The sequence below is a fragment of the Leptidea sinapis genome, chromosome 4 (assembly GCF_905404315.1).
Source record: "Leptidea sinapis chromosome 4, ilLepSina1.1, whole genome shotgun sequence".
NCBI classification, from domain to species: domain Eukaryota; kingdom Metazoa; phylum Arthropoda; class Insecta; order Lepidoptera; family Pieridae; genus Leptidea; species Leptidea sinapis.
In genome coordinates, this window is record NC_066268.1 from 579,483 (window position 1) to 603,685 (window position 24,203).

General features: G+C 36.3%; 1 protein-coding gene and 1 pseudogene across 3 annotated transcripts; one reads left to right on the forward strand and one right to left on the reverse strand.

Annotated features, from left to right (window-relative positions):
• Window positions 1-379: 379 nt before the first annotated feature.
• LOC126980041 (uncharacterized) lies at window positions 380-3,479 on the reverse strand (annotated as a pseudogene).
• Window positions 3,454-23,785, forward strand: LOC126980004 (zinc finger protein 845-like). Of its 3 annotated transcripts, XM_050829626.1 has the most exons (13): window positions 3,476-3,813; window positions 3,985-4,095; window positions 5,068-5,206; window positions 5,916-6,068; window positions 7,772-7,935; window positions 9,675-9,760; window positions 11,828-11,956; window positions 13,616-13,735; window positions 16,243-16,395; window positions 17,644-17,718; window positions 19,721-19,832; window positions 22,469-22,573; window positions 23,373-23,785. In XM_050829626.1, the coding sequence occupies exons 1-13, from the start codon at window positions 3,682-3,684 to the stop codon at window positions 23,577-23,579; spliced, it is 1,686 nt and encodes a 561-aa protein (XP_050685583.1). In that variant the 5' UTR covers window positions 3,476-3,681; the 3' UTR covers window positions 23,580-23,785. The 3 variants fall into 3 exon arrangements, with proteins under 3 accessions (XP_050685585.1, XP_050685584.1, XP_050685583.1); XM_050829627.1 differs by lacking the exon at window positions 13,616-13,735 and having other exon boundaries at window positions 3,467-3,813; XM_050829628.1 differs by lacking the exons at window positions 19,721-19,832; window positions 22,469-22,573 and having other exon boundaries at window positions 3,454-3,813; window positions 23,373-23,506.
• Window positions 23,786-24,203: the final 418 nt, after the last annotated feature.

The window sequence follows — 24,203 nt, forward strand, 5'->3', positions numbered from 1 at the left end:
CAATATACCGCTACTTAAACATGTATATAGTATAGGTATATCTTATTAATACGCATCTTCATTGAACCATTTTTATTATATAAACATATAAAATATAATTTCATGTATAAACGAAAAGCCAGAATTCACGAGAAGCACATCCAATCACGATGATCGTCAGAAGCCGAATGAACAAAACAGTATGGCAAACAAGCATACCTGTCACTACGACCAAGACTTTTGTAAAATTATTTACGTATTTCTTGTGTAGACGAGCCAAATGTTTAGAGCTTCATCTTAGGGTTCATACGCACTATGCGGTTACCCACAATGCGGCTAGCCGTCCGGCTGACCGCAGGATGAACGTGCGGTTGAAGAACCGTTGCGATTTGCGGTCATGTCGATCCATTTCAAAGATGGACGCGGACGAAGTTGCAGCTATTTACTACATTTACACACGTTACGTAAAGAAGAAAAAACAAAGAAAGAAGTACTGGGTGCATCCTTATTTGCAAACACGGGATGAGAGCAAGCATTTTGCAATATTTTTCGAAGAACTAAAAAAATATGAAGATAAGTTTTTCGGATTTACTAGAATGAGCATAAAAACGTTTGAAGAATTATTGAACATTCTAAAAACATTTATAACGAAGCAAGACACACAATTTCGCAATAGTATTAAACCGGAAGCAAAGTTAATAATAGTGCTACGGTAAGTAAAATACATATTTATAATTCAATTTTTATTCAAATAATGAAGGTAAGTACACATTTCAAGCATCATCGTCAGTGATGGAATTAAAAAGTTTCAGATAATCACTATCCTGAGATTTTTCGCTTTGAGTTGAAATTGGCGATTGTGCATTCGTCGGACTCCTCACAATTTCTTGAGACGTGTCTCGTCCAAACTCCGAAGACTGCACAGGCTGCATGTAGACATTACTTCCTGAATACTGTGCCGTTTGATATCCATGATGGGTATTCCCTCGTCCAACCTCCGAGAAGTTTGTACGGTGAGAATAGGGACTATTACCAGAATAATGTGACGTTTGATATCCCCGGTAAGAATTAGGTCTTGGATAATCAATGTTCGAATAATTGAAAATTTGCGCATCTTTAATTACCTTTAATCTAATTTACTTTGCATTTGCATATGTTCTGGAATTTTTTTAAATTCTTTTACTAGAGACAAGAAAAACAGGCGATCCTCGTCATCTTCAACACTCTTTCTTTCTAAATTTCTATTCAAGGCCCCGACTAACTCTCTACCGATAAGATCATCACTATTATTTTTCTTACTTCTCTTTGGTGCCCATGAAGTATTTGATGGAAGTGTTTCTTCATTTTGCATAGCTGTGTTACCATCTTCATTTTCTGTAGTTACATTGCCCGTTGTGCTATTGACAGTTACAGTATCTTTTAAAAATAACAAACTATCGTAGAAAACATATGAAGTCTTTTTTTTGCCGCTGATCCGCTCTTAGTCTTTTTCGCTTTATGGGCCTTCACAAAACAGTCGCGAATATTTCTCCATTTTTTTTAATACTCAAACCTAAAAAAAAACATTGTTTCAGATATTTGGCGTCAGGCTGTTCATTCGCAGAATTGCATTATATGTTTAAGATTGGAATTAGTACTATCGCCGAAATAGTTCGAGAAGTATGTGTAGCTATATGGTTTTGCTTAAAAAATATATGCCTACCACAACCAACCAAAGATATGTCGCTTCAAATTGCAAATGGTTTCTCTACTAGAGCACATTTTCCGAACTGTATACGGTGCTTGTGACGGAAAACATATTAGAATTATAGCACCTAGCAATAGTGGATCAATGTGCTTCAATTATAAAGGATATTTTTCTTTGGTATTGCTAGCAATTTGTGACAGCAGCTACAAATTTGTGATGATTGATGTTGGAGCATATCGAAGATTCGGTGACTCAGCAATATTTCAAAACTCAAACTTTTATAAAAAAATTCAAGAGAACCGCTTGAACATTCCTGAACCAGCACCTATTTCAGGAAACAATGCAACTTGTTTTCCCTTCGTTTTTGTAGGAGACGATATATATCCCTTATCCGAGAAATAATTTAAATATTACAAAAATAACATTCAATTATAGACTGTGTGTGGCTAGACGTTACATTGAATGTACTTTTGGCATACTTGCGAATAAGTGGCGCATTTTTCACAGACCAATTAATGTTCACATCGATTTAGTTAGTGATATTATTAAATCTGCTTGCATTTTACACAACTTTGTAAGAGACAGAGACGGATATTCTTTTAGAGACTCATTAAGTAATCCACTAACTGAAACTATTACTCGAGATAACGTGCGAAGAAACAATAGAACTGCTTTCGGATATCGAGAATTATTTGCAGAATATTTTATGCATGAAGGGAGGGTAGAATGGCAGGATAATTACATTTAAATAAAATTTTGATAATTACCTAGTTTTTGTTTTTCCTCCTTTGTCAATTCCGTACCGTGATAAATATGCACTAACTCTTCCCATGCTTTTTGTTTTAATATTCTATCAGAATACTCTGGTAATTTGGTGTTCCAAATTGCTGGCCGACTCTGGATTTCGATGATAAATTTTTCGGTATCGAATTCCATTTTACCAGACGTAACCACGTGCACACACTCACTCAATGGTGGGCAGCCGCAGACTGAGCCGCACAGTGCGTATAGCAACCGTCCGGGTAACCGTCACTCGGGCCGCAGCCCTCCGAGCGACCGGAGCGATCTGCGGGTAGCCGCATCGCAGTGCGCATAGAAATGAATATTACGTACATATTTGTGCTTGCGGTCAGTGCGTATGAACCCTTAGTCCCAGTGTCAAAGCAAAGTTTGCACAATTTTAGGTTTTAAATATTGGACGTATTTTATGCTATATTATAAAGAGAAAACGTTGTGCAATATTTAATTATATGTATATAGACTACACTTATAATTTTAAAATGATATTTTAGTATATTTAAACACGCACAATAAAAAAGGTTATTATTTGTTGTTGGCAGTTTTGATCTCGAATTATATTTCCGATTATAGTAAAAATTGATAAAGAGATACTTATGAACATTATATTTTATTGTCGCTTTAAAATTAATTACTTAAACATTCCTACCCAGAAATATCGTATGTGAACAAGCGATAGATCATTGCCGCTAGGGAATTTATTACTTAAACTTCTTCTATCACCCGAAATAATAATTATAGGTAACTAAGTTTCTTTTATGGCAATAAATGAGTATGAGAAAATGATCCAATAAACTCAAAATAGTGTCAAGCGTTATAGCCTACACATCACAATGTCGTAACACAATACACAGCGGCCTATAATACTATATATAAGTATAATATAAGTAGTACTTATTATGATATGACCTCGATAACATCACACTGCGCCGGTCACCCTAAGGCTCCACAACTTAATATTTATTAAAAAGGCAATTTAGTATGAGTTTAATAATAATTTTAATTTACATGTCATTTGATATTAACGACACACGTCGCGTCTCGCACCGCATCTTTCTTTGTGAATCTGACAGTGACATACGTGCAGACTGGAGTCTTAGTGGTATTTGACAATTCATAATTCAAAACAAGTACCTAACTTGAAAAAGTATGAAAACATAACAATAAACTGTGTTAAAAAAAAAGGAATGATTAAATTTATAAAGAGGAGATAAATAATGGAACTCCTTGAAACGAATACACATGCAGAAAATCATATTTACTGCTTGGGGTGTTATATAGTATTAAATTCAAGTTCTTTAAATTACGACTACCATATAAATAACGAAGCATTAATATCAATACTAAAGGTATATGGCCCTTTAATTCATCAAATTATCTATAGGTTCATTTTTCGTAGTATTATTTTGATTATTAAAAAACACGTTACCTAAACACCAATTTTATCTTAGTAACATAGCTGTGTGTAATAATTTAAAAATAAAATAATATATTATTTAACAGTTTCACATAATTTTCAGCGAAATGTTTTGCAACTTTGTGATATTTGTAAAGAAGAAGCACGGGCGACGGAAAATTTCCTAAGAAAAGTAAAAAATAATCTTATTATCTTAGAGAAAAGCACAAGTAATGTAAGTTATAGTTATGTAGCATTCCATTTATTTTTCCAAAAATTTTAAACTATTTAATAAAACTGAAAAGTAACTTTATATGATGGTGACTATTTCTGTCATGAAGCAGTAATGTGCTTCGGTCTGAAGGGCACCGTAGCTAGTTAAATGACTGGGCAAATAAGACTTAACATCTCATGTCTCAAGGTTTTTCAAGAATCCTGAATGGCACTGCATTGTAATGGACAGGGCATATCAATTAATTGTTTACCTATTAGTATGTTTATTTACAGTTCCTCTACCATAGAACAAAGGCTATAATAATTAAAAAAATGAATATTGAAAATCCACAATGACACAGTCTGGTATCCATATATAAAAACTTTTTATGGTAAAGGAAGATAAAACTACCATACACATGTCATGTCATCTGAGACCACCACAGCCCATACTCCCTTGTACTCTTGTACCACCAGAGGAATCACAAGAGAGTTACCAACCATATATAGTGACAAATTTACTTACATATTATGAAATTTGACAGCTGAAAACACTTGGCACTGTGGTGTGAGTCAAAGATTCAATTTATTCCAAAAGATAAACATAAAAAAAAAGTATATTTAATAAAACCGACTTCAAAAAATAATAAGTATAAAATAACTTAATAAAAATTTAATTTAATACACATCCTATGCAAACCTTTACATATATTAACAAAATACTATTATTTATATGTGCTACCTATTTATAGGTTTTAAGTCAGTGCCAAGCCCTAAACAAAATAAAACTCAATATTATAAACAGCTTACTTACTGTAATTATTAAAGATTTCTGCCCGCTTGGGTTGTTTTCTTCAATCAAAGCATAATTGGTGTACATACAAAAAAATAATTCTGATCGAATTGAGAACGTCCTTCTTTTTGAAGGAGGTTTAAAATACGATGTTTTATGTATGTGTGTGTATGTTTTTAATTTAATGAGTATCTTTTACAGGAAACACTACCTTCTAAGATCAATGATAATGAATTATTAATCCTAGATGAAGATAAGGAAAAACTGGTTAATTTAGATTATGCCGTGAAGGTGAAAAAGGAGGAGCCTTCGTCTGATGCTGAAGATTTTGATCATGATTGTAAGTTTATTTTTTTATTTAAAAGGGGGACAAACAAGTGTAGGGGGGTCACCCGGTGTTAAGTGATTACCGCCACCCACATTATCTTGCAATCAGGATCACAGGAGCGTTGCCGGCCCTTAAAAGTGTATGTGCTTTTTTTGAAGAACATTATGTATATTCCCGGAAACACCACATAATGAAGCTCATAAATCACAATAAAAATGTAACTTTTACACAGAATGTAATGTAAATTACAGTTACAATTACATGTGGTTTAATCCTTTAAAAAATTATTTAAAACCGCACTTTATTAGTTGCAGTTTAATCCTTATGGCCTTAACTGGATGTTGCTAAGCTCAGTACTTATTTTTTTTTTTAATTTTCTGTTTCCTACTTATGTATCATTCTTTATTCTTAAGTAACTTTCATAGTCTGGCGAAATTACAGTAAGTATAATAAACATGTATGTTTTAACTTTCATGAAACACCTTTCACCTTTTTACTGTAAAAAAGTTTTTTTATTGTTATTTTGTTTATTAAGAGTGATGCCAACATCAACAAACACATTCAACCAAAACATAATATTCTAAACTTTTTTCAATCAACTAATCGAACACTCTTATTTTGTATTCAATCTCTAATGAATATATACCTGTAACTTAAATACATGTTCATAGATATTTAAATATTTCATGTTCCATTAGGTTAATTTCAATATAAATTTCAGATGAGAGTCTTAGCAATCAAGCCAATGAAATTATAATTGAAATAAAAAAAGAGGATGGCCGTAGTAAAAATTCCGGTTTAAAGAAAAGTCTTCAGACCAAGTTGAGGAGATTGAAGAAAAAAAATGAAATTTATTTTCATAATAACTTATCAGGTATGTTTTATAGAAGTAACTATAAAGGGAATTTTTCAAGATCTGGGTGTTGTCGAAAGCTGCTCTGGGTAACTTCAACCTTCCGTTCCTGCCACTGCTGCACATGAGGAATCACACCCTGCCCATATGGCAAAAGTGAAAGCTGATCTTCTGTGATTGAAACCTTAACAATTTATGCATTTACACCTTCCTCATAGTTCAGTGGTCATACTGTTTTATAAATAACGCAGTGTAAAGTTACTTCATATTTAAAATTACTTCTCCCTGTCATGTAATTCTGTAGTGACAAAGGTAAGATAAAGACAAAAAAGGTTTTAAATTTGGAATAAATTTGGATAAATTAAACTTTATCTCGCGTTTATTAATGACACAGTTTGAGTTTATCGCGAACAGACAGACAGATGGGACGGCTAGCTTAGCCGTAAATCAGTTCGGTTGCTTGGTAGGCGTTCTTTGGGGTACAAATTATAAATGTGAATGTAAGTTTGTTTGTTACGCTTTTACGCCGGAGCTACTGAATCGATTTTTATGAAATTTGGTACAGCGATAGACTAGAGCTTGGGAAAGGACCTAGGCTACATTTTATCCCGCAAATATCCATAATTTCTGCAGGATTTGTGAAAAACTGAAATTCACTTCGATGAGCTATAACTATACCAATTGTAGGTTAAGTTTGCCAAAACAATCTTCTTCGAAATAAGATTCATATAATATGTTGGGAACGGGAGCGAAAACGGGAATCGGAACTGGAATAGGACATGAGCTGATAATCTTCAATTCCAAACTGCTTATTAATTTTGAAAACCCTTTATCTACGCGGATGAAGTTGCGGGCATCAGCTATTAAAATATAAATTAAAGTATATAAAGGTACTTGTTAATTTAGTCATATTACTGTATATATACTGAACGTTGATACTTATTTACATGTGTTCCTTCATTTAATTAATAGTTATTTATGCAACTGTTGTGTAATAAGGGGTATTAAAACACGATTGTGGGTTTATCAAACGAGGCGAAGCAGAGTGTGATAATAGTATCACATGAGTGTTTTAATACCTAACTATCAACAGTTGCATACAAGACTTTATCTACACCCAGAATATGAATCCTCTTAAAGATTCTGAAATAGTTAGGTTACTGCTAACATTGAAACAGCCAGTCCTAGTAGTAACCTAATATCATCCATTACTGATTATATACAAATAAACTAAGTATTAATGAAAGAATTATTTATTTTAGTAGTAATTTACATTTTGTATAGTGCAATTATTAAAATTGACTTGAATATTATGTTCTTCTGCAGCGTTTAAAATATCCGGCAGTGTGCTGTTAAAACTGGAATCGCTCATTTTTTCAAGAAAAATGCCGGGGTTTCGAATAACCTACTTTTTTTTAGTTTACTTTTTTGTGGAACGCGCGTAAACGAAAAAGTTCTTTTTTTGAAATTCATACAGATACCACGCATCGAGCAATAAGAATGTGGCTGTTTGTTGAAACTCTTTGGGCATGAAGGTTCGAAAAAAAAACAAAGGAGTGTTGTTATGAAATTCAGTACAACATTACAACACTCGTTTGGATGATGTAATGGTTATTAGGGCATTGGGTGTTTTAATGTTGTTAATAAGCTAACTGTTTCAGAATCTTTAATAGAGGATTTAAAGCACGGGTGTAGATAAAATATTATATTAAATATTGTTTCAGAAAAAGTTCTTATTATATCTGTTAGTCGTACCCAATGTTTGAAGGACAGAGAGAAAATGCTCAAAGGGCACAAGTTTCTGAACTCAAAGTACAAATGTAAGAACTGCGTCAAAGGGTTCAGTTTTGGGTCAGTTTTTGAAAAACACTTATTGAAACATGACAAGGTAACTAATGCTTTAGTATTTCCAGCTCTTTAGTTACCAGTGGGAGGCTCCTTTGCACAGGATGCCGACTAGATTATGAGTATGTGGTACTCATAATCTAGTCGCTACTACCCCTATTTCTGTCGCGAAGCAGTAATGTGTGAGCATTATTGTGTTACAGTCTGAAGGGCCGAAGTTAGTGATATTACTGGACAAATGAGACTTAACATCTTATGTCTCAACGACGTTGACGAGCACAATTGTGTTGCCGCTCAGAATTTTTGTGTTTTTCTAGAATCCTGAGTGGCACTTCATTATAATAGACAGGGCGTATCAATTATCATCAACTGAACGGCCTGCTCGACTCGTCCCTTATTTTCTTAAAAAAAATATCTTCCATAGTAATATTTATTTATAAAAGTCTTAAACTAAGCGCTTTTAGTGGCCGTCGCAGTTAATTCGATTAACCATGGAACGTTTTCGCACCAAGTTTACTCTTGTTGATAACTCGCATCCCCAGAGACGCCGTACGGTGCATACAGAAGAAGCTATTGCTACTGTAGTGCGTAGCATTGAAGAAGACCCGAATGAGTCCATCCGTCATCGAGCACAGGAATTGGATCTGTGTCCATCCACTTCATGGAAGATTTTGCGGAAGGATCGTGGTTTGCGTGCTTACAAAATCCTGCAAGAATTGAAGCCAAACGATCATCAAGCAAGGCGTAGATTCGTCGAATGGGCCCAAAACGAGATTGCCGTTGTTCCCGATTTTCATAAGCGAATTTTGTTTAGCGATGAAGCGCATTTCTGGTTAAATGGCTACGTCAACAAACAAAACTGCCGCATAGTTAAGCTAATCCTCAAGTGTATGTCGAAACACCGTTACATCCAGAAAAACTGACTGTTTGGTGCGCTTTATGGGCTGGTGGAATCATTGGTCCGTACTTCTTCAAAAACGATGATGGCCAGAACGTTACAGTCAATGGTGATCGGTATAGAGCCATGATTACTAACTTTTTAATTCCTGAATTGAACAACCATGATGTCCAGGAGCTGTGGTTCCAACAAGACGGCGCAACATGTCACACAGCTCGTGCCACAATCGATTTATTTAAAGACACGTTTGGTAACCGCCTAATTTCACGTTTTGGACCTGTGAATTGACCTCCAAGATCTTGTGATTTAACACCGCTAGACTACTTTCTGTGGAGCTATGTAAAGTCATTGGTCGATGCGGATAAGCCACAAACGCTTGACCATTTGGAAGCCACCAACATTCGCCGTGTTATTGCCGATATACGGCCACAAATGTTGGAAACGTCATCGAAAATTGGACGTCCAGATTGGACTACATCCGAGCCAGCCGCTGCGGTCATATGCCAGAAATCATATTTAAAATGTAATGCCACAAGATTATCTTTCGGATAAATAAAATTCATGTCAATCGAATTAACCATCGTTGTTTTATTGCAATTTAAAGTTCTATACCTCTAAAAAAACATCCTTTATTTCTGCGATCTATAAATCTACGTTAAAGGTTAGATAGTAGACATTTATATTAATTGATGTTATTTGTTGTAGGCACAGTTACAGTTCTATTATTTTCAATCAAAAAAAGTGCAGATATTTTGTTTATTTTTTCTTGTACCCAATAACCGAATTTCTGCCGAATGCCCAAGTTCTGTTCAAGCTGCCGAAGTTCGTTTAAACCGAATGTAAAACGAAGTTTGGCCCATCCCTAAATATGTATTTGTTGACAGGCAAGTGGTGCTCATGAGTGTGATATATGCAAGCTGAGATTTAAAACCAAAGAGAAACTGATCTGCCACATGAGATATCATCAAAGGTAAATTGCTTATTACTATTTTAATTTGTGTAATGACAGGTACTAATACAGTTATCGCGCGAGTTGAATGCATAGTTCAGGAATGCGATAGTGATGTGACCTTATTATAATTAACGACCATAGTCATGAGTGTGTCGATAAATTTAAACAATGATTCAAATTACTATTTTTACCTTATAATTAAATCTCAAATTTCCATCTGCCTTTCTTCAACACACATGTCTTAAACATTTTTCGCTATTTCTCTTGCTTGGCGATGAATAAAAACTCGTCTTTTTGGAACGGAACCTGAAGGACTCAAATCTGTCATTATTGAAATAAAAAAAATAACATGGGAACGCAACTTTAATATTAACGCGACAACATCACTACACTGCAGTGCGGACAGCGTGGGGAGATGCTACCGGTCTTTAACTCAGGCCCGACTGAATTCAACTTGCGCGCTATCTGTAAATTTTTTTGGATAAGGACAATAAACCTTGGGTAAATGCTCTTCCTCGCTCAACCATTGTGAGGCTCCTTTGCATAGGATGCCGGCTAGGTTATGGGTACCACAACGGCGCCTATTTCTGCCGCGAAGCAGTATTGTGTAAACATTACTGTGTTTCGGTCTAAAGGCCGTAGCTAGTGAAATTACTAGGCAAATGAGACTTAACATCTTATTGACTCAATGTGACGAGCGCAATTGTAGTGCCGCTTAGAATTTTTGGGTTTTTCAGGAATCCTGAGCGGGCATGGCGTATCAATTACTATCAGCTGAACGTCCTGCTCGTCTCGTCCCTTATTTTCATAAAAAAAACTAACTAGTCGTAGTTTCGCTTTAGTCCGACATTGCGACATAAGTTGTATGAAACGCTGCTTGCTTCGTATATGCAATCTGTATACTGCCTACCGTAGGTAGTAAATTAACTTTAACACTAGTGCTATATTTATTTAGGTTCATATCCAGGTATGCACTGCCTAATTGCCTATATGATATGCACGCCCTTGATCGTAAGCTTAGTTAGAGACCCCGCAAACTGCAGACTTTTGATCGGCCGATAGTTTGGTTGGTTTCTTAATCAATATGAAGATGTATGAGAGTGCGCACATTATAACGATTCGGTACTGGCCGACAAAAAAGTTTGATGGGCTACACGATTGCCTTCAAACTGAACCGTCAGCAAACTATCGGCTGACTGTTAAATCAGTACAGCGCTCTAGGCGCGTACACCACCGATTGTTTACTCGGCCAGACTCATCAATAGCCGATTTAAAACTAATAGCGAATCGTCCCTAAAACTGTCGGCCGATAGTTGTCTAGTGTGCACACTCATCACAGACCCAACTGTTTAGTCGGGCCAGTGTGCGCACTTAACAGCCGAACTCAACCAAACTATCGGCCGATCAAAAGTCTGCAGTTTGCGGGGTCTCTTAGTGTTCAAATCGCGTTTTAATTCATCGGTGAAATTGGGGCGTAAAAGACTTAACCCGTTATCCCAATAGCTGTCCTGCTGTTGTATTGTTATGGTCTCTCAAAGCATGCAATATCCTAAAGGAATCGAACCCACTACCGCTTAAGACGACACTAAATGCCAGCGACCTTGAGCGATATGAGGTGAACTCATATCTCTCGCAGTCCTACGACTGCCGGCCCGCCATCTATGTAACAAAGCTAATATTTTCAAAATTCTTGCGTGGAAAACAGTTTATATTCTTACAATCCTCGTTATTCACTACTAATCTGAATAAATGAACCTACACAAAAAAGTAAAAGCTATAAGAATAACTTTTCTGAGAGAAGTACCAAAAAAATGCGTCACGCCATGCCAAAAAACTTGTTTAACTTCAAAGAAAAGTGGTAGTTCAATAAGGCTCGGCAGTGTTAACTATAACCAACAGCAAGCATTAGCAACCTACAAATATGACTTAAGGATATCTGTAACAGGATTAAGTAGTGTTCATAGCTCGAAATGCTATACTTTCACCACAAAACTTGTCTAAAAACATCATGTTTGCATGTTTTCTGCTTACTCTTCGCCTTAAAAGGCATGCACTGCATATTTAACCAGTAACTGAATGTTCCAGACGATACAAGTGTATTGAATGCGACTTCGTCCGCGTTTGCAGACAGACTGTGGTCGACCATTATCTCTGCAGTCATAAAAAGCAAGAAGCTGGTTTGTTTCCGTGTCAATTTTGCTCCAAGATATTCAAGTGAGTATAGGTTTTTTATTTTTTAACCGACTTCGAAAAAGAGTAGGTTAGGTACACCTATTACGCTGAGATTTATCATCAGATTTACGTGATTCTTCTTTAGTTTGACGCGGAATATTTGCCATTTAAGCCTCAAAAAATTTGGCATAGTTTGGTCCAGTAGTTTTCATTTTATGAACATTTTTTAAAAATATTTTTGTTTACGTGGATGATGTTAGTATAGTTTGTGTGCTGCTTTTTTAGGAGTTTTCATTTAGTTTGATTATAAATTAGTATTATAAACCCGTTTGCAGATAAGTGAGTCTTAGGCTACATGTCATTCATAGCTAATGTTCTTCACGATATTTCAGTGTCTCACAAGAACGTGAAGTAGGGGATCTATATTGTTTAATGCACGCGGAACCTTTCGTAGGCCTACACATTGCTACTTAAAAAATTACAATTTAGTATATGACAAAAAAAGCCACGAAATCTTATTGTTTAACTGATTAATGACACTAAAAAGTAAAAAATAAAAAAACTATTTAAAAAAACCGACTTCAAAAACTCAAAGATATAAAATAACTTAATAGAGATTTAATTTAATACACCTCTTATGCAAATCTTATACCTTTAATGTTAATAAAATACTATTATTTGTATATGCTACCTATTGATAGATTTGAAATCGGTGCCAAGCCAAATGTACCTACACTCGCCACGCGTGACTTTGAGCGGGATAGCTTCGTCTAGAACCAAACAACCCGAGCCGGTAAGCACCGACTCAAACCCTATCAATAGGTAGCACATACAAATAATAGTATTTTATTAATATTAAAGGTTTATATAAGATTTGCATAAGCGGTAAATTAAATATTTTTGAATTTTTGAAGTCAGTTGTTTTTTATTAGATTTCAGTACCACTAAGGGTAAAAATGGAACCCTTACAGGATCATTTTGTTATCCGTGCGTCAGTCTGTCAAGAAGCTTTATCGCTCGTGAACACGTGAAGGTATCGAGTTTAAATTAAAACGATATAAAACGAAATAAAACGATTAAAACTAAGTCAACGGTCACTATTATTTTTAAATATTGGTTATTTGTAATAAAATCATAAAAAAAAATTGAGCGGGACCCGCGTGGTCGAGTCTGATTCATGCTTGCTTGTTTTTTATTCTATTGCTGGACTGTGACCTCATTTCTATTAGCCAAGATTGTCGCTACACTGCTACTGTATGTTCGGTTTATGTTTATATAAATTAATATTTAATAATTATTGATACTGAACAGATAGTCACTTTTCTCAAAATATCGTGTCAATTTTCGTTAGCTTCGGCTTACATCTCATCTCAGACCTTCAAGATAGATTTCTTCTTTAGATCATACTTCCACTTTAAAGACTGGCAACTCATCTATTACATTAAGAACATACAAAACATTAAGAAATATCTCTCACATTCTTAGTTTAATCTAACTAGCAGTTTAAGTTAAAGTAGAATTACTTATCAGTCTAAGTCAAGGCTAGATTGTAATGCAAGTGGGGCAACATTATAATAACTATATTATTATATTCTCTAAAGCAAAGAAAAAAAAAATCTTACGGTCGTAAGAAGTTTTGTTGAGGGACGTATCGGCTACAAAAAATATAAAACGTTTCATTTACATGAATAAATATTACAGATGTCATTCGTATCGGCGCAAGCACATATTCTATAAACACAAGAGTAACCAAGAGGTGGTCTGCGATTACTGTCAGAAAACATACGCCAATAAGGATGTGTTGAGAGGGCATATGATCACGTAAGTAAGAAAATTTATTGGATAGAATTGTAATTATGGTTGAAGTATATAGTACGATGAAATATGAACAAAGTTTAACTAAGTCATATTATAGTCTCACCGTAAACACCCTAAAATTTTGTCTAGCCATAAATACTGTTACAATTAAAAATAAACATAATATTACATTTGAATTTGGAATCTGTCATTTTTATATGATTGTTCATTGAGTTTTCTCATTTTGGCGCCAACACATTGAACAATATTTTGCGATATTTAAATGGAGTGGGTTATAAAGAGAACCGAATCGCTGTGATGGCTTTACACAAAGTAGGTATGGAGCGAAATGCAATTTTTTACACTCTCCATACGCTTGGTATTAGTAAAATGTTTGTGTACCAGGCTATTAATAGGTACAATGAGACTACCTCTCTTTGTGACAGAAAAAGATCTGGCCGTCCACGTAGTGTTTGTACGAAAAAGGTGGTCAAAGCAGCAAGGGAAAGAATTCGAAGAAATCCTGTCCGAAAGCAAAATATTTTATCTCGGGAGATGAAGACAGCGACTAGAAGTCGCTATCATGTTCTCCCTTCATCTATGTCGCGTATTTTAAAAGATGACTTAGGACTTGCAGCCTATAAGAGACGTACTGGTCATTCTTGCTTGATAATTTAATAAAGAATACGGTGGTAAAACCGAAACAACTACTGAAGCGGTACGCAAAGGAAGTTCACAGAAAATTTTTGTTTATGGATGAGATTTTTTTTAAATTGAGCAACATTTTGATGAATTGAGCAAAAAACAAAATGACGGTATTTATGCTCAAACCTCTAAGGAACCTTCCCAATTAGTTATGAGAGTGCAACGTGGGCACTATCCGACTTCAGTGATGGTTTGGAGGGGTATTAGCTATGAAGGAGTGATTGAGCCATACTGTTGTGAAAAAGGTATCAAAACATCGGCACAAGTGTATCAAGATACCATTCTGGAGAATTTTGTGAAGCCCCTTAACAACTCGCATGTTCAATAACCAAGAATGGTCCTTCTAGAAGGACTCGGCGCAGGGTCATAAAGCTCGGTCTACGCAGTCTTGGTTGGAAACGAACGTTTCGGACTTCATCAGAGCTGAAGACTGGCCGTCGTCTAGTCCCGATCTTAATCCGCTGAGTTATGATAAATGGTCAATTTTAGAGAGAACGGCTTGCTCTAAATGCCATGATAATTTGGATTCCCTAAATAATAAAAATCATTTATATAAAAGGGCCATTGAATTGAATCCTCGTTCCACCAGATTACCGGATATACTGGCGACTGTCCGACAACAACATTATACCTAAATAGTAGCTACGCATTGTATATAAGATTATTTATTCATCTGCCTCTAGAAATAAAAAACTTACCATAGATACGATTTACTGAACTCCTGTATAAATAGTTAATCGACAAATTTTTTTTTAAGTGTTAAGGATTTTTTAAAATTTAAGTAAATTTTTGCATGCTTATTTAAATTAGCCGAATAGTACGAGAGCTAGCAACGTCAGGAAAACAAGCATTTCAGGTAGGCCAGTTTTTAGATATCCTATCTCTCTCACTCTTCCGGACGTCATATGGACTATCTGGCTGGCGGTAGTGGTTGCGTTCATCAGTGCGCATCCTACCTGCACAGGTAAAATATCGATTTATTAAATCATTTCAAGAAGTTTTTTTGTTTTATTATTTTTATTGAACTTTCTACAACGTAAATCTAATATTGCCAGACATTTTTATTGCTGTTTAAACTGTTCCAGACGATAATTTTAATTACATTTTTTTTTCAAAATAATTCAGTGTGGCTGAAATTTTTTTTTCAAAATAATTCAGTGTGGCTGAAATTTTTTTATAATATTATTTAAGTATCTAAAAACTTAAAATTAATTTGGCAAACACTAATTCGGTTGTTAAACCTTCAGCCAGACCGATGTAAAAGTGGAAAGTGATCTGGTTTCATTTTGCTTGGTCTAAAAATAGTTATCAAAAAAAATTACAGAAAAAGAATTAAAAATTATTGAATAAATGTGTGTATTAATGTAGTATCAAAATAATTATTTATTGTTGAACAAAATTAAGATAATAATCAATCTCAAGTATGAAAATAATATTTTTTTAAATTTTTATTTTTTAATTGATAATTGTATCACAAAAAACGGAGGCATCTTGATAGTCATAATCTGATGATTATGACTATCAAGATGACGATGAACGCAACCACTACCGCCAGCCAGATAGTCCATATGACGTCCGGAACAGTGAGAGAGATAGGATATCTAAAAACTGGCCTACCTGAAATGCTTGTTTTCCTTTACATTAAATTTAAGATAGTAAAATTTAATAAATAAATAAATTTCATTTCAAATAAAAATAAAAAAATTCATTTCAAATTTCACTTCAAAAACTCTATTCGAAATTTGGCGTAGATATAGTTGGGTTTTTTGTCTAGAAGTTTATATAATACTAGCGCAATATATTTTAAATTGCTCATTTTTTTGCAGTAAACACCTGAGTGAAGTTTCAAACGCCGAGAAACCGCAGCTAAAGCACGTTTGCACTGAATGTGGAAAGGCGTTCCATGCGCCGTCGTCATTGAAGAACCACATGATCAAACATACATCGGGAAGGAATTATTACTGTGTGGAATGCGATAAGTAGGTCTCCTTCACCACTATACAAGTCTGCCAGTCGTCCAGATCTGAAATTCCATGGCTTCTTACTCTGTGCCCTGTGCTTCCTCGGGGCATAAAAAGAAGTCCCAGGCCCTAGGGTGTCGTAAGAGGTGATTAAGGGCATTTACCAGTGGGTAGCTTTATTGCACAGGATGCCGGCTAGATTGTGGTACCATAATGGCGCCTTTTTCTGCTGTGAAGCAGTAATGGGTAACCATTATTGTGTTTCAGTCTGCAGGGCGCCGTAGCTAGTGAAATTACTGGGCAAATGAGACTTCACATCTTATATGTGAAGATGACAAGCGCAGTTTTAGTGCCGCTCAGAATTTTTAAGATTTTTCAAGAATCCTGAGCGGCACTGCATTCGGCAGGCGTATCAATTACCATTAGCTGAACGTCCCGCTCGTCTCGTCCATTATTGTCATAAAAAACTCTCAATCTTTCTCTCTGCGATCGGGGATCGTGGTCATCTCTGATATGGATACTCATGCTGTGATACATCTTATGGTTCTCCATCGGTACATGTCCATTGCATCTCTGACAACTGAGCAGAACTTAGTCAAGGGTGAGCCATTATGTACCTGCGGGCTCGTTTGTATTCCCATCTACGATCAGCTTTTTAAGGCTCTCACCTCTCATAGAAGCGAATAAGTGAAGAAACAATGACTAATCAAATATATAAGGTAAGTGTGTGTGGGCAAGTCGGTCACGGGAGACCTCGTAGGACATTCATCGACCAAATTGTCTCCAATTTGCGGGTGCTTCGGACCTTTCCTTTTCTCAAAACGGCAAAACCGACACACGCCTTTACCTCAACATCATTCATTTTTTCACTCTCAACACAACCGCCTCGCTCGATAGTTCTTCCCAGACTGCCTGCTCAGTGCTCGGTGATAGTCCGGCGCCCGCACTCGCACCGCACGCCGGTTACATCTCAGCTAAGATACCTAATCATCTTTGTAACTCGCTTCTGGTGCTCGACGTTCTTGACAACGACATATATTTTTTTGAGCGACCGTTCGAGTCACCCGAAGTTTAGAGACTATCGGCGCCCATACTCGCAACGCCAGAGGAATCACAAGTGCGTTGCCGGCCTTTAGGAAGGCCCTTTTGAAATTAAAATATAGTAAATGGTGCAGCAATGAAAAATTTCGATCTGGTTCTTCGCCCATATACTACTATTAGTGAAAATATGTCATACAGTAATGTCAATATTTATTAATATTTCAGAGCCTTCAAAACGGATCTAGCTTTGAAACGTCATTGGAAAATAACCTCTGCACATGCAGAGTACTCCGATTTACCGTAAGTACTCCTGTTTATCATCTATACTTGTCGCATGTCAAATTAAAATCATAATATTTTTATTTGATTTTGATTTATTGAATTTGGATTTAAAATCACTTTTTATACAGCGTGTAGCTACATCAACAATATTGAACTACCCACAGAAATTAAATAAGAATTTTGTTTCCTAAGGCTGGGTGGCACCAACTACCCTTAACAATAACAAACATGTTTAAGTAACTACCTGTTAAGCAAAATGAAAACTATTTGACAAATTTTAAGTGACGTCATAACTTAACTATTAACCGTAACCGTTAAATCTTCGCCGGTTAAAGCTATTGTTAATGATAAATGGCTGAATAGCGACCTGTCAAAAGTTTCAAAGAAATTGACTTGATATTTAATTTTTTAACATTAACTATGCCAAGGAATACGATGGTGCAACACATTCTGCAGTCTATGTTATAGACAGCGTTACTATTAACGTTAAATTTGACTATAACGTTACCTATTATAGCTAATATGATGCAACTCAGCCTAGATGTATAATTTTTATGTATAAAATTTTTCAAAATTTGAATATTTTGTTATGATTTTTAATTACGGATAAATGTCGCCTTTATCGTACCATCGTATAGAATTTTCCGAATACTAGGCAACTTACATACTTTGTTCGTTGTAATAGTATTGAGAGAATAAACGAAATCATATGAAAAATTCATTGATGAAAAGTTTTGAATGAATATACTATGCATATTCGGAGACAAACATTAATATTTTTCAAATAAAATTTGATAAACAAAATTTTATGAACGATGCGGGACTCGAACCCACAACCACCGGCGTTCCGTGCCGGTGCTCTAACCAACTGACCAACCGTTCGAGTAACGAATCGTTATAAAATCTTGTATGCTTTGTTCAACTCTCAGGATCTACTTTCCAGTTGCTACCCTGCTCAACCCCGATATTTACATATTAGGAAATTGACTTGAGATGTCGCTGTTGTAAATCTAAACAATATGTTATGTTTTTAAAGTGATAACCCTCACTTCTAGGACTCATACAAAAATAAAATTTGATAAATAAAATTTTATGAACGATGCGGGACTCGAACCCACGACCTCCGGCGTTCCGTGCCGATGCTCTAACCAACTGAGATAACCGTTCGAGTAACGCATCGTTATAAAATCTTGTTTGCTTAATTCAACTCTCAGGTTGTGGTTTCTATTAATATTTTAATTCTTAACAATTATCTGTATGGCCTAACCAAAAATAAGTACAAATAGCCATTTTGTGCAGCATATAATATATCATCGAGAGACTAACTTCAAAATGTTCGTCTTTTCACCAAGAGATTTTTTTATGACAATATAGGACGAGACGAGCAGGACGTTCAACTTATGGTAATTGATACGCCCTGTCATTGTAATGACAATGCAGTGCCGCTCAGGATTCTTGAAAAACCCAAAAATTCTCAGCGGCAGTACAACTGCGCTCGTCACCTTGAGGCATAAGATGTTAAGTCTCATTTGCTCAGTAATTTCACTAGCTCCGGCGTCTTTTAGACCGAAATACAGTAATGCTTACACATTACTGCTTCACGGCAAAAATAGGCGCCGTTATGATACCGATAATCTAGCCGGCATCCTGTGCAAAGGAGCCTCCCACTGGTAGTAAATAATGCGAATAGCCCTGTTGTGCAGCATACAATATATCACCGAGGGGCTGACTTCAAAATGTTCCCTTTTTTCACCAAGAGCTGATAAATATTACAATAATTTCAAATAGCGACTGTCGCTTATTATCGCAAATATTTTAGTTTCATGGTACGAGGTACGCAGCTGTTGTCAAGCGCAAGGTCTCCAATGTCTGTAATCGTTACAGAGAATAATTAACATTCCGTAATTAGTAATGAGTTTAGTGGTTATTATTTATCTTTATTTTAAACAACTCTGGGTGACCTGAGTTTATACTATGTGCTATTTTTTATAGGAGCTGACTGCATATTTTTACTTTTTAGCTACAAATGCGACCACTGTCATAAGAGGTTCGGTATAAACCGTGATCTTGAGCGACACATGAATCGAGTACATCTTAATATCAAGCCGTTTACCTGCGACCATTGTGATAAGGTATACCGCTGTGAATTTAAAAAAAGTTTAATTAAATTATACAAATGCAATGATAATTTGATACCAGTGGTAGTTTAGAGGTTGTCTATAAGTTAATTTAAAGGTTTTATTAAAATAATGCTCTCGTGGCAATGGGATCCCTCAGATCTAAATCATTTTCTCGATCCATAATGGGGGCTATCCCCATACGCAGAAGGCAACGGAGTAGTAAGTGTACATAACAATGTAAGATATGTATATATAGGCTAAACAGTCGTCCTGCAAAGAATCAGCACTTATTACATTCATCATCAGCCGGAAGACGTTCACTGCTGGACAAACGTCCTGCGCTGCCCTCGTCCAACGTATTCCGGCGATCTTGACCACATCATCGGTCCATCTTGGTGGGGGGCCTACCAACACTGCGTCGTCCGATACGTGGTCGCCATTCGAGAACTTTACCGCCCCAACGGCCATCTGTCCGTCGAACTATGTGCCCTGCCCACTGCCACTTCAGTTTCGCTATCATTTGGGCTATGTCAGTAACTTTGGTTCTCCTACGGATCTCCTCATTTCTGATTCGATCTCGCAGGGAAATTCCGAGCATAGCCCTCTCCATTGCCTCCTGAGCTACCATGAGCTTTCTCATTAACATTCATATTACCTTCAAATTACGAGTGCTCTGTGAACGGCTAGATAACTTGGCATTGCGTAGGGACATCCGCGTCGCTTCATTGTGTGTCTTCTACCGCATTTGTCACGGGGAGTGTTCCCAAGAACGGTTTGACCGCCTGCTGTATTCCAACTTCGCACGAAACACCACAAATTAAGATATCATCCCTACCATCTGGATGTGTGGCATTCATCCACAGTGCGGTTTTCAAGGTACTTTCTTCCACGTACGACTAATATGTGGAATGAGCTTCCTTGTGCGGTGTTTCCAGGACTATATAACATGGATACCTCCAAAAAAAAACCGCGTACACTTTTTTAAAGGGCAACTCCGTAGTCTCTGATTACCGCAGATTGGGGCAAAGCGAACGGGAAAAAAAGCCCGACTGTTTCTGAGGCCCTTATAAAGATAATAATAATATAAATTTTCCCTTTATATCTCCCAGATATATATCCCAGAATATCTCCTAGGTCAGTGTGCCTCTTGGCGAAGGCGGGCATCCTGTGCAATGGAGCCTCCCACTGGTAAATGCCCTTAGTCGCCTCTTACGACATCCTTGTGCCTAGGACTTCCCTGTTCTTTTTATGCCCCGGGGAAGCGCAGGGCAAATCTTGAGCTCACTATCCCATTGCTTGTCAGCCAGCCCCTATTTCCTTTACCGTCTCTGTGGTACCATTCTGTCACCTTTTTGGTCCACTTGTCATGGATAATTCTCATCATGTGCCCTGTCCCTCTCCACTTTAGCTGAGCTATTTTTCATAGCACATCAGTAAGTTTTGTTTCTGCCCATACTTAGCTATTCCTTACTCTCTGCTATTTCTTATGGGCCATTGGTGTAACCGATTCCCGGATGCAAATAACGGGTTTATTGGATTCTGGTCAAAAACCGATCATACGGTGCACATCCATATAATTTTGTCTACTATTAACTTGAACTACTTGAACTACTATTACTTTAACACTATTAGTGTTTGAACGTGTTAATATTTGTTACCTATTAGAGCGACTTATCAATTTAGGGCCGTTCCCAATATACTATCTACAGATAGAGATAAATTACTACCTTCTACTGTCAGTAAATAGCTGGCAATAATATTAAGCTGGCCCAATATACCCGATAAGTCATTCTTATCGCCTTATATTGGGACGCGTGAATTTAAATTTCCATACAAACTTTATATCGCTGGTAAGCTAAACGTCGTCCCATTGACAGACAGCGTGCACGATAAGGTGAGTTACCTTCGATAAGTTTATTAGGACAGAAAAGTCAACGATAGTTAAGATTTTTATCTCAAGTAAGAGATAGACTGAATATTGAGAACGGCCGTTAAAGTACTTAGCTTAAGATAAGGATAATACCAGTGTATAATGAAAATTAAACTTTTTGTTTTTTTTTTTCCCATATAAATTGTTAGTTGTACCGAGCCGCCGAACGGGACTGAAACTTATCATGTAAAGATAAAAAATATGTTTATCAACTCAAGCATTGAAGAAATCGGACATGGTGGTTCTGGTATGGATTTGGATTAAAAAAACAGTTACTAAATTAAGGGTGATTGTCTATCCCCTAGCTGTCGAAGATAATATCATTTTACATTACATATATTGTAACTAAGGCACCTGCTGAGCTGTTTTGGTGCCAAACATGGCGCCGGCCACTTGAGACGCTATATACACCTGTGTTTCCAATAGTTGAGGTATTATTATGCGGTTAATGTTATTAAATGATTTGTAAAAAGATGAAGCTGTTAATGTTGATTTAAAAGAGTGGCAATGAGTTTCTTGCCACTTCTCATTAAAGCTCCACCCTTTCCGAAATGACGGTAGTTATAAAAATAAAAGAAAAATTTTTACATTCATGATTATCATTTCCTTTAACTACATGAATAAAGTGATTTTGATTTGATTTATGTATAAAGCAGACTGTGTCACCACAACATGGGTTGATCAATACAAAGACATTAAAGGTTCGTTATCTTTTCAGGCGTACGTGAATGAGTGGTCACTGAAGGACCACAAACGGTTTGCTCACGAGGGACAAAAAAGGCCAAGAAAGTTTCCCTGTAATATCTGCGAGAAAGTATTTGATGTGTGTATTATTTTATAATTTACCAGTGGGAGGCTCCTTTGCACCGGATGCCGGCTAGATTATGGGTACCACAACGACGCCTATTTCTGCCGTGATGCCGTTGAAAATGAGACTTGGCATCTTATGTCTCAAGGTGACGAGCGCAGTTGTAGTGCCGCTCAGAATTTTTGGGTGTTTTTTAATAATCTTGAACGGCACTGCATTGTTATGGGCAGATCGTATCAATTACCATCAGCTGAACGTCCTGCTCGTCTCGTCCCTTATTTCCAAAAAAAAATATCTACTCCTCTACTTTTATCTGTCTTTTATACAACCACGATCACTAATATAAGTACATACTTTATTGAGTCTGAAAAAGTCTATACTCTATGGTCTAAAAAGCTTTGTTTACTGCAATTTAATGTCGCCAAAAAGCACAGTTTTTTTGGTGCCATAGACAATTAAATCTAGGTTATGTATGGTTCATAGAAATATTAGGTAATATGTACCTACCACACAAATCGTCTGCGCCTCACATCGCAACCCACACCACTCGCGTTTTTTTACACTTATTATACAACTGTTGATGAAAATACTATTTCCTATTATATAAACATAAGTCACATCCGACAAAATTCAATCACCATTTTTGTATTAATGTATCTTGCAATAAAAATGCAAGAAATAAAAATTTTATGGAAGGTTTCTTAAAATCTTAAAAAGTATATAATATTAGCATATACTTTCGAGCACAATGACTTCCAAATTCTACCTGTTTAGTATAAATTTGTTTGTATTTATATATTTATTATTGTTACAGCGGAACTCGACACGGAAAGCTCACATACGAACTCATACGGGGGAAAGGCCGTATGTGTGTCCAGATTGTCCTGCGAAGTTCAAGCAAGCAGGCACGTTAGGAACTCACATGAAACTCGTGCATTTAAAACTCACAAGGGATGGTAGGCCTAAGCAATCGATTAAGGGACCTATAAGCGAAACATGTTCCCGTGTCAGCATCTTTTAAGAGCTATTTCAAAACGCACTGATGAGCTACACCTTACCCTACTCGAAGGAGAGCACCAGATGCGTTTACAGAAAAAGCGGGAATAACATACCCCTTCAACTTATCCCTAATTGTAGATATGTGGATCTGGACCCCTGTGCACGTATCCTAGCTGTTGCGTGTGTGTATGTGTGTGTACCTAGCCGAATTGTGTGCCTACGGGCCCTATCTAGCCCTATCTAGCCCTAACCATAGGGTTCGAAGAAAATATATAAATAGATACAGGATTGTGTCTCACCAGGAGACTTGGGTTGACAGATGGTAGGTGGGTTGGAGAGAGGGTGTGTATACGTCGTGAAGACCAATCGACTCACGGCCGCAGGAAGAGGATGCTTAAAAGCATGGAGTAGCTGTTCTAGCGGGTGCTAGGGACTTCTCGTGGCTGACATCTGCAACTATTTAGGAAATAAGATCAAAAGAGTTTTTTTATAACAAATTCTAATACCATCTACAAAAAAAAATTACAAACAAGCTTACTACATGTAATGTAATAATTAACTGTACAATTTATAGATCAATTTGTTAAGCTTCTTAGAATAAATTAAAATGACTAATATTCGAACAGAAAATTGGAAGAGTAACGCC

Bases quoted from the DNA above. Each gene is read 5' to 3' on its own strand.
- LOC126980004 (XM_050829626.1), top strand. From the start codon at position 3,682: ATGGAACTCCTTGAAACGAATACACATGCAGAAAATCATATTTACTGC. The intron at 4,096-5,067 runs GTAAGTTATAGT...TATCTTTTACAG, and splicing joins TAGAGAAAAGCACAAGTAAT to GAAACACTACCTTCTAAGAT. The intron at 6,069-7,771 runs GTATGTTTTATA...ATATTGTTTCAG, and splicing joins TTTTCATAATAACTTATCAG to AAAAAGTTCTTATTATATCT.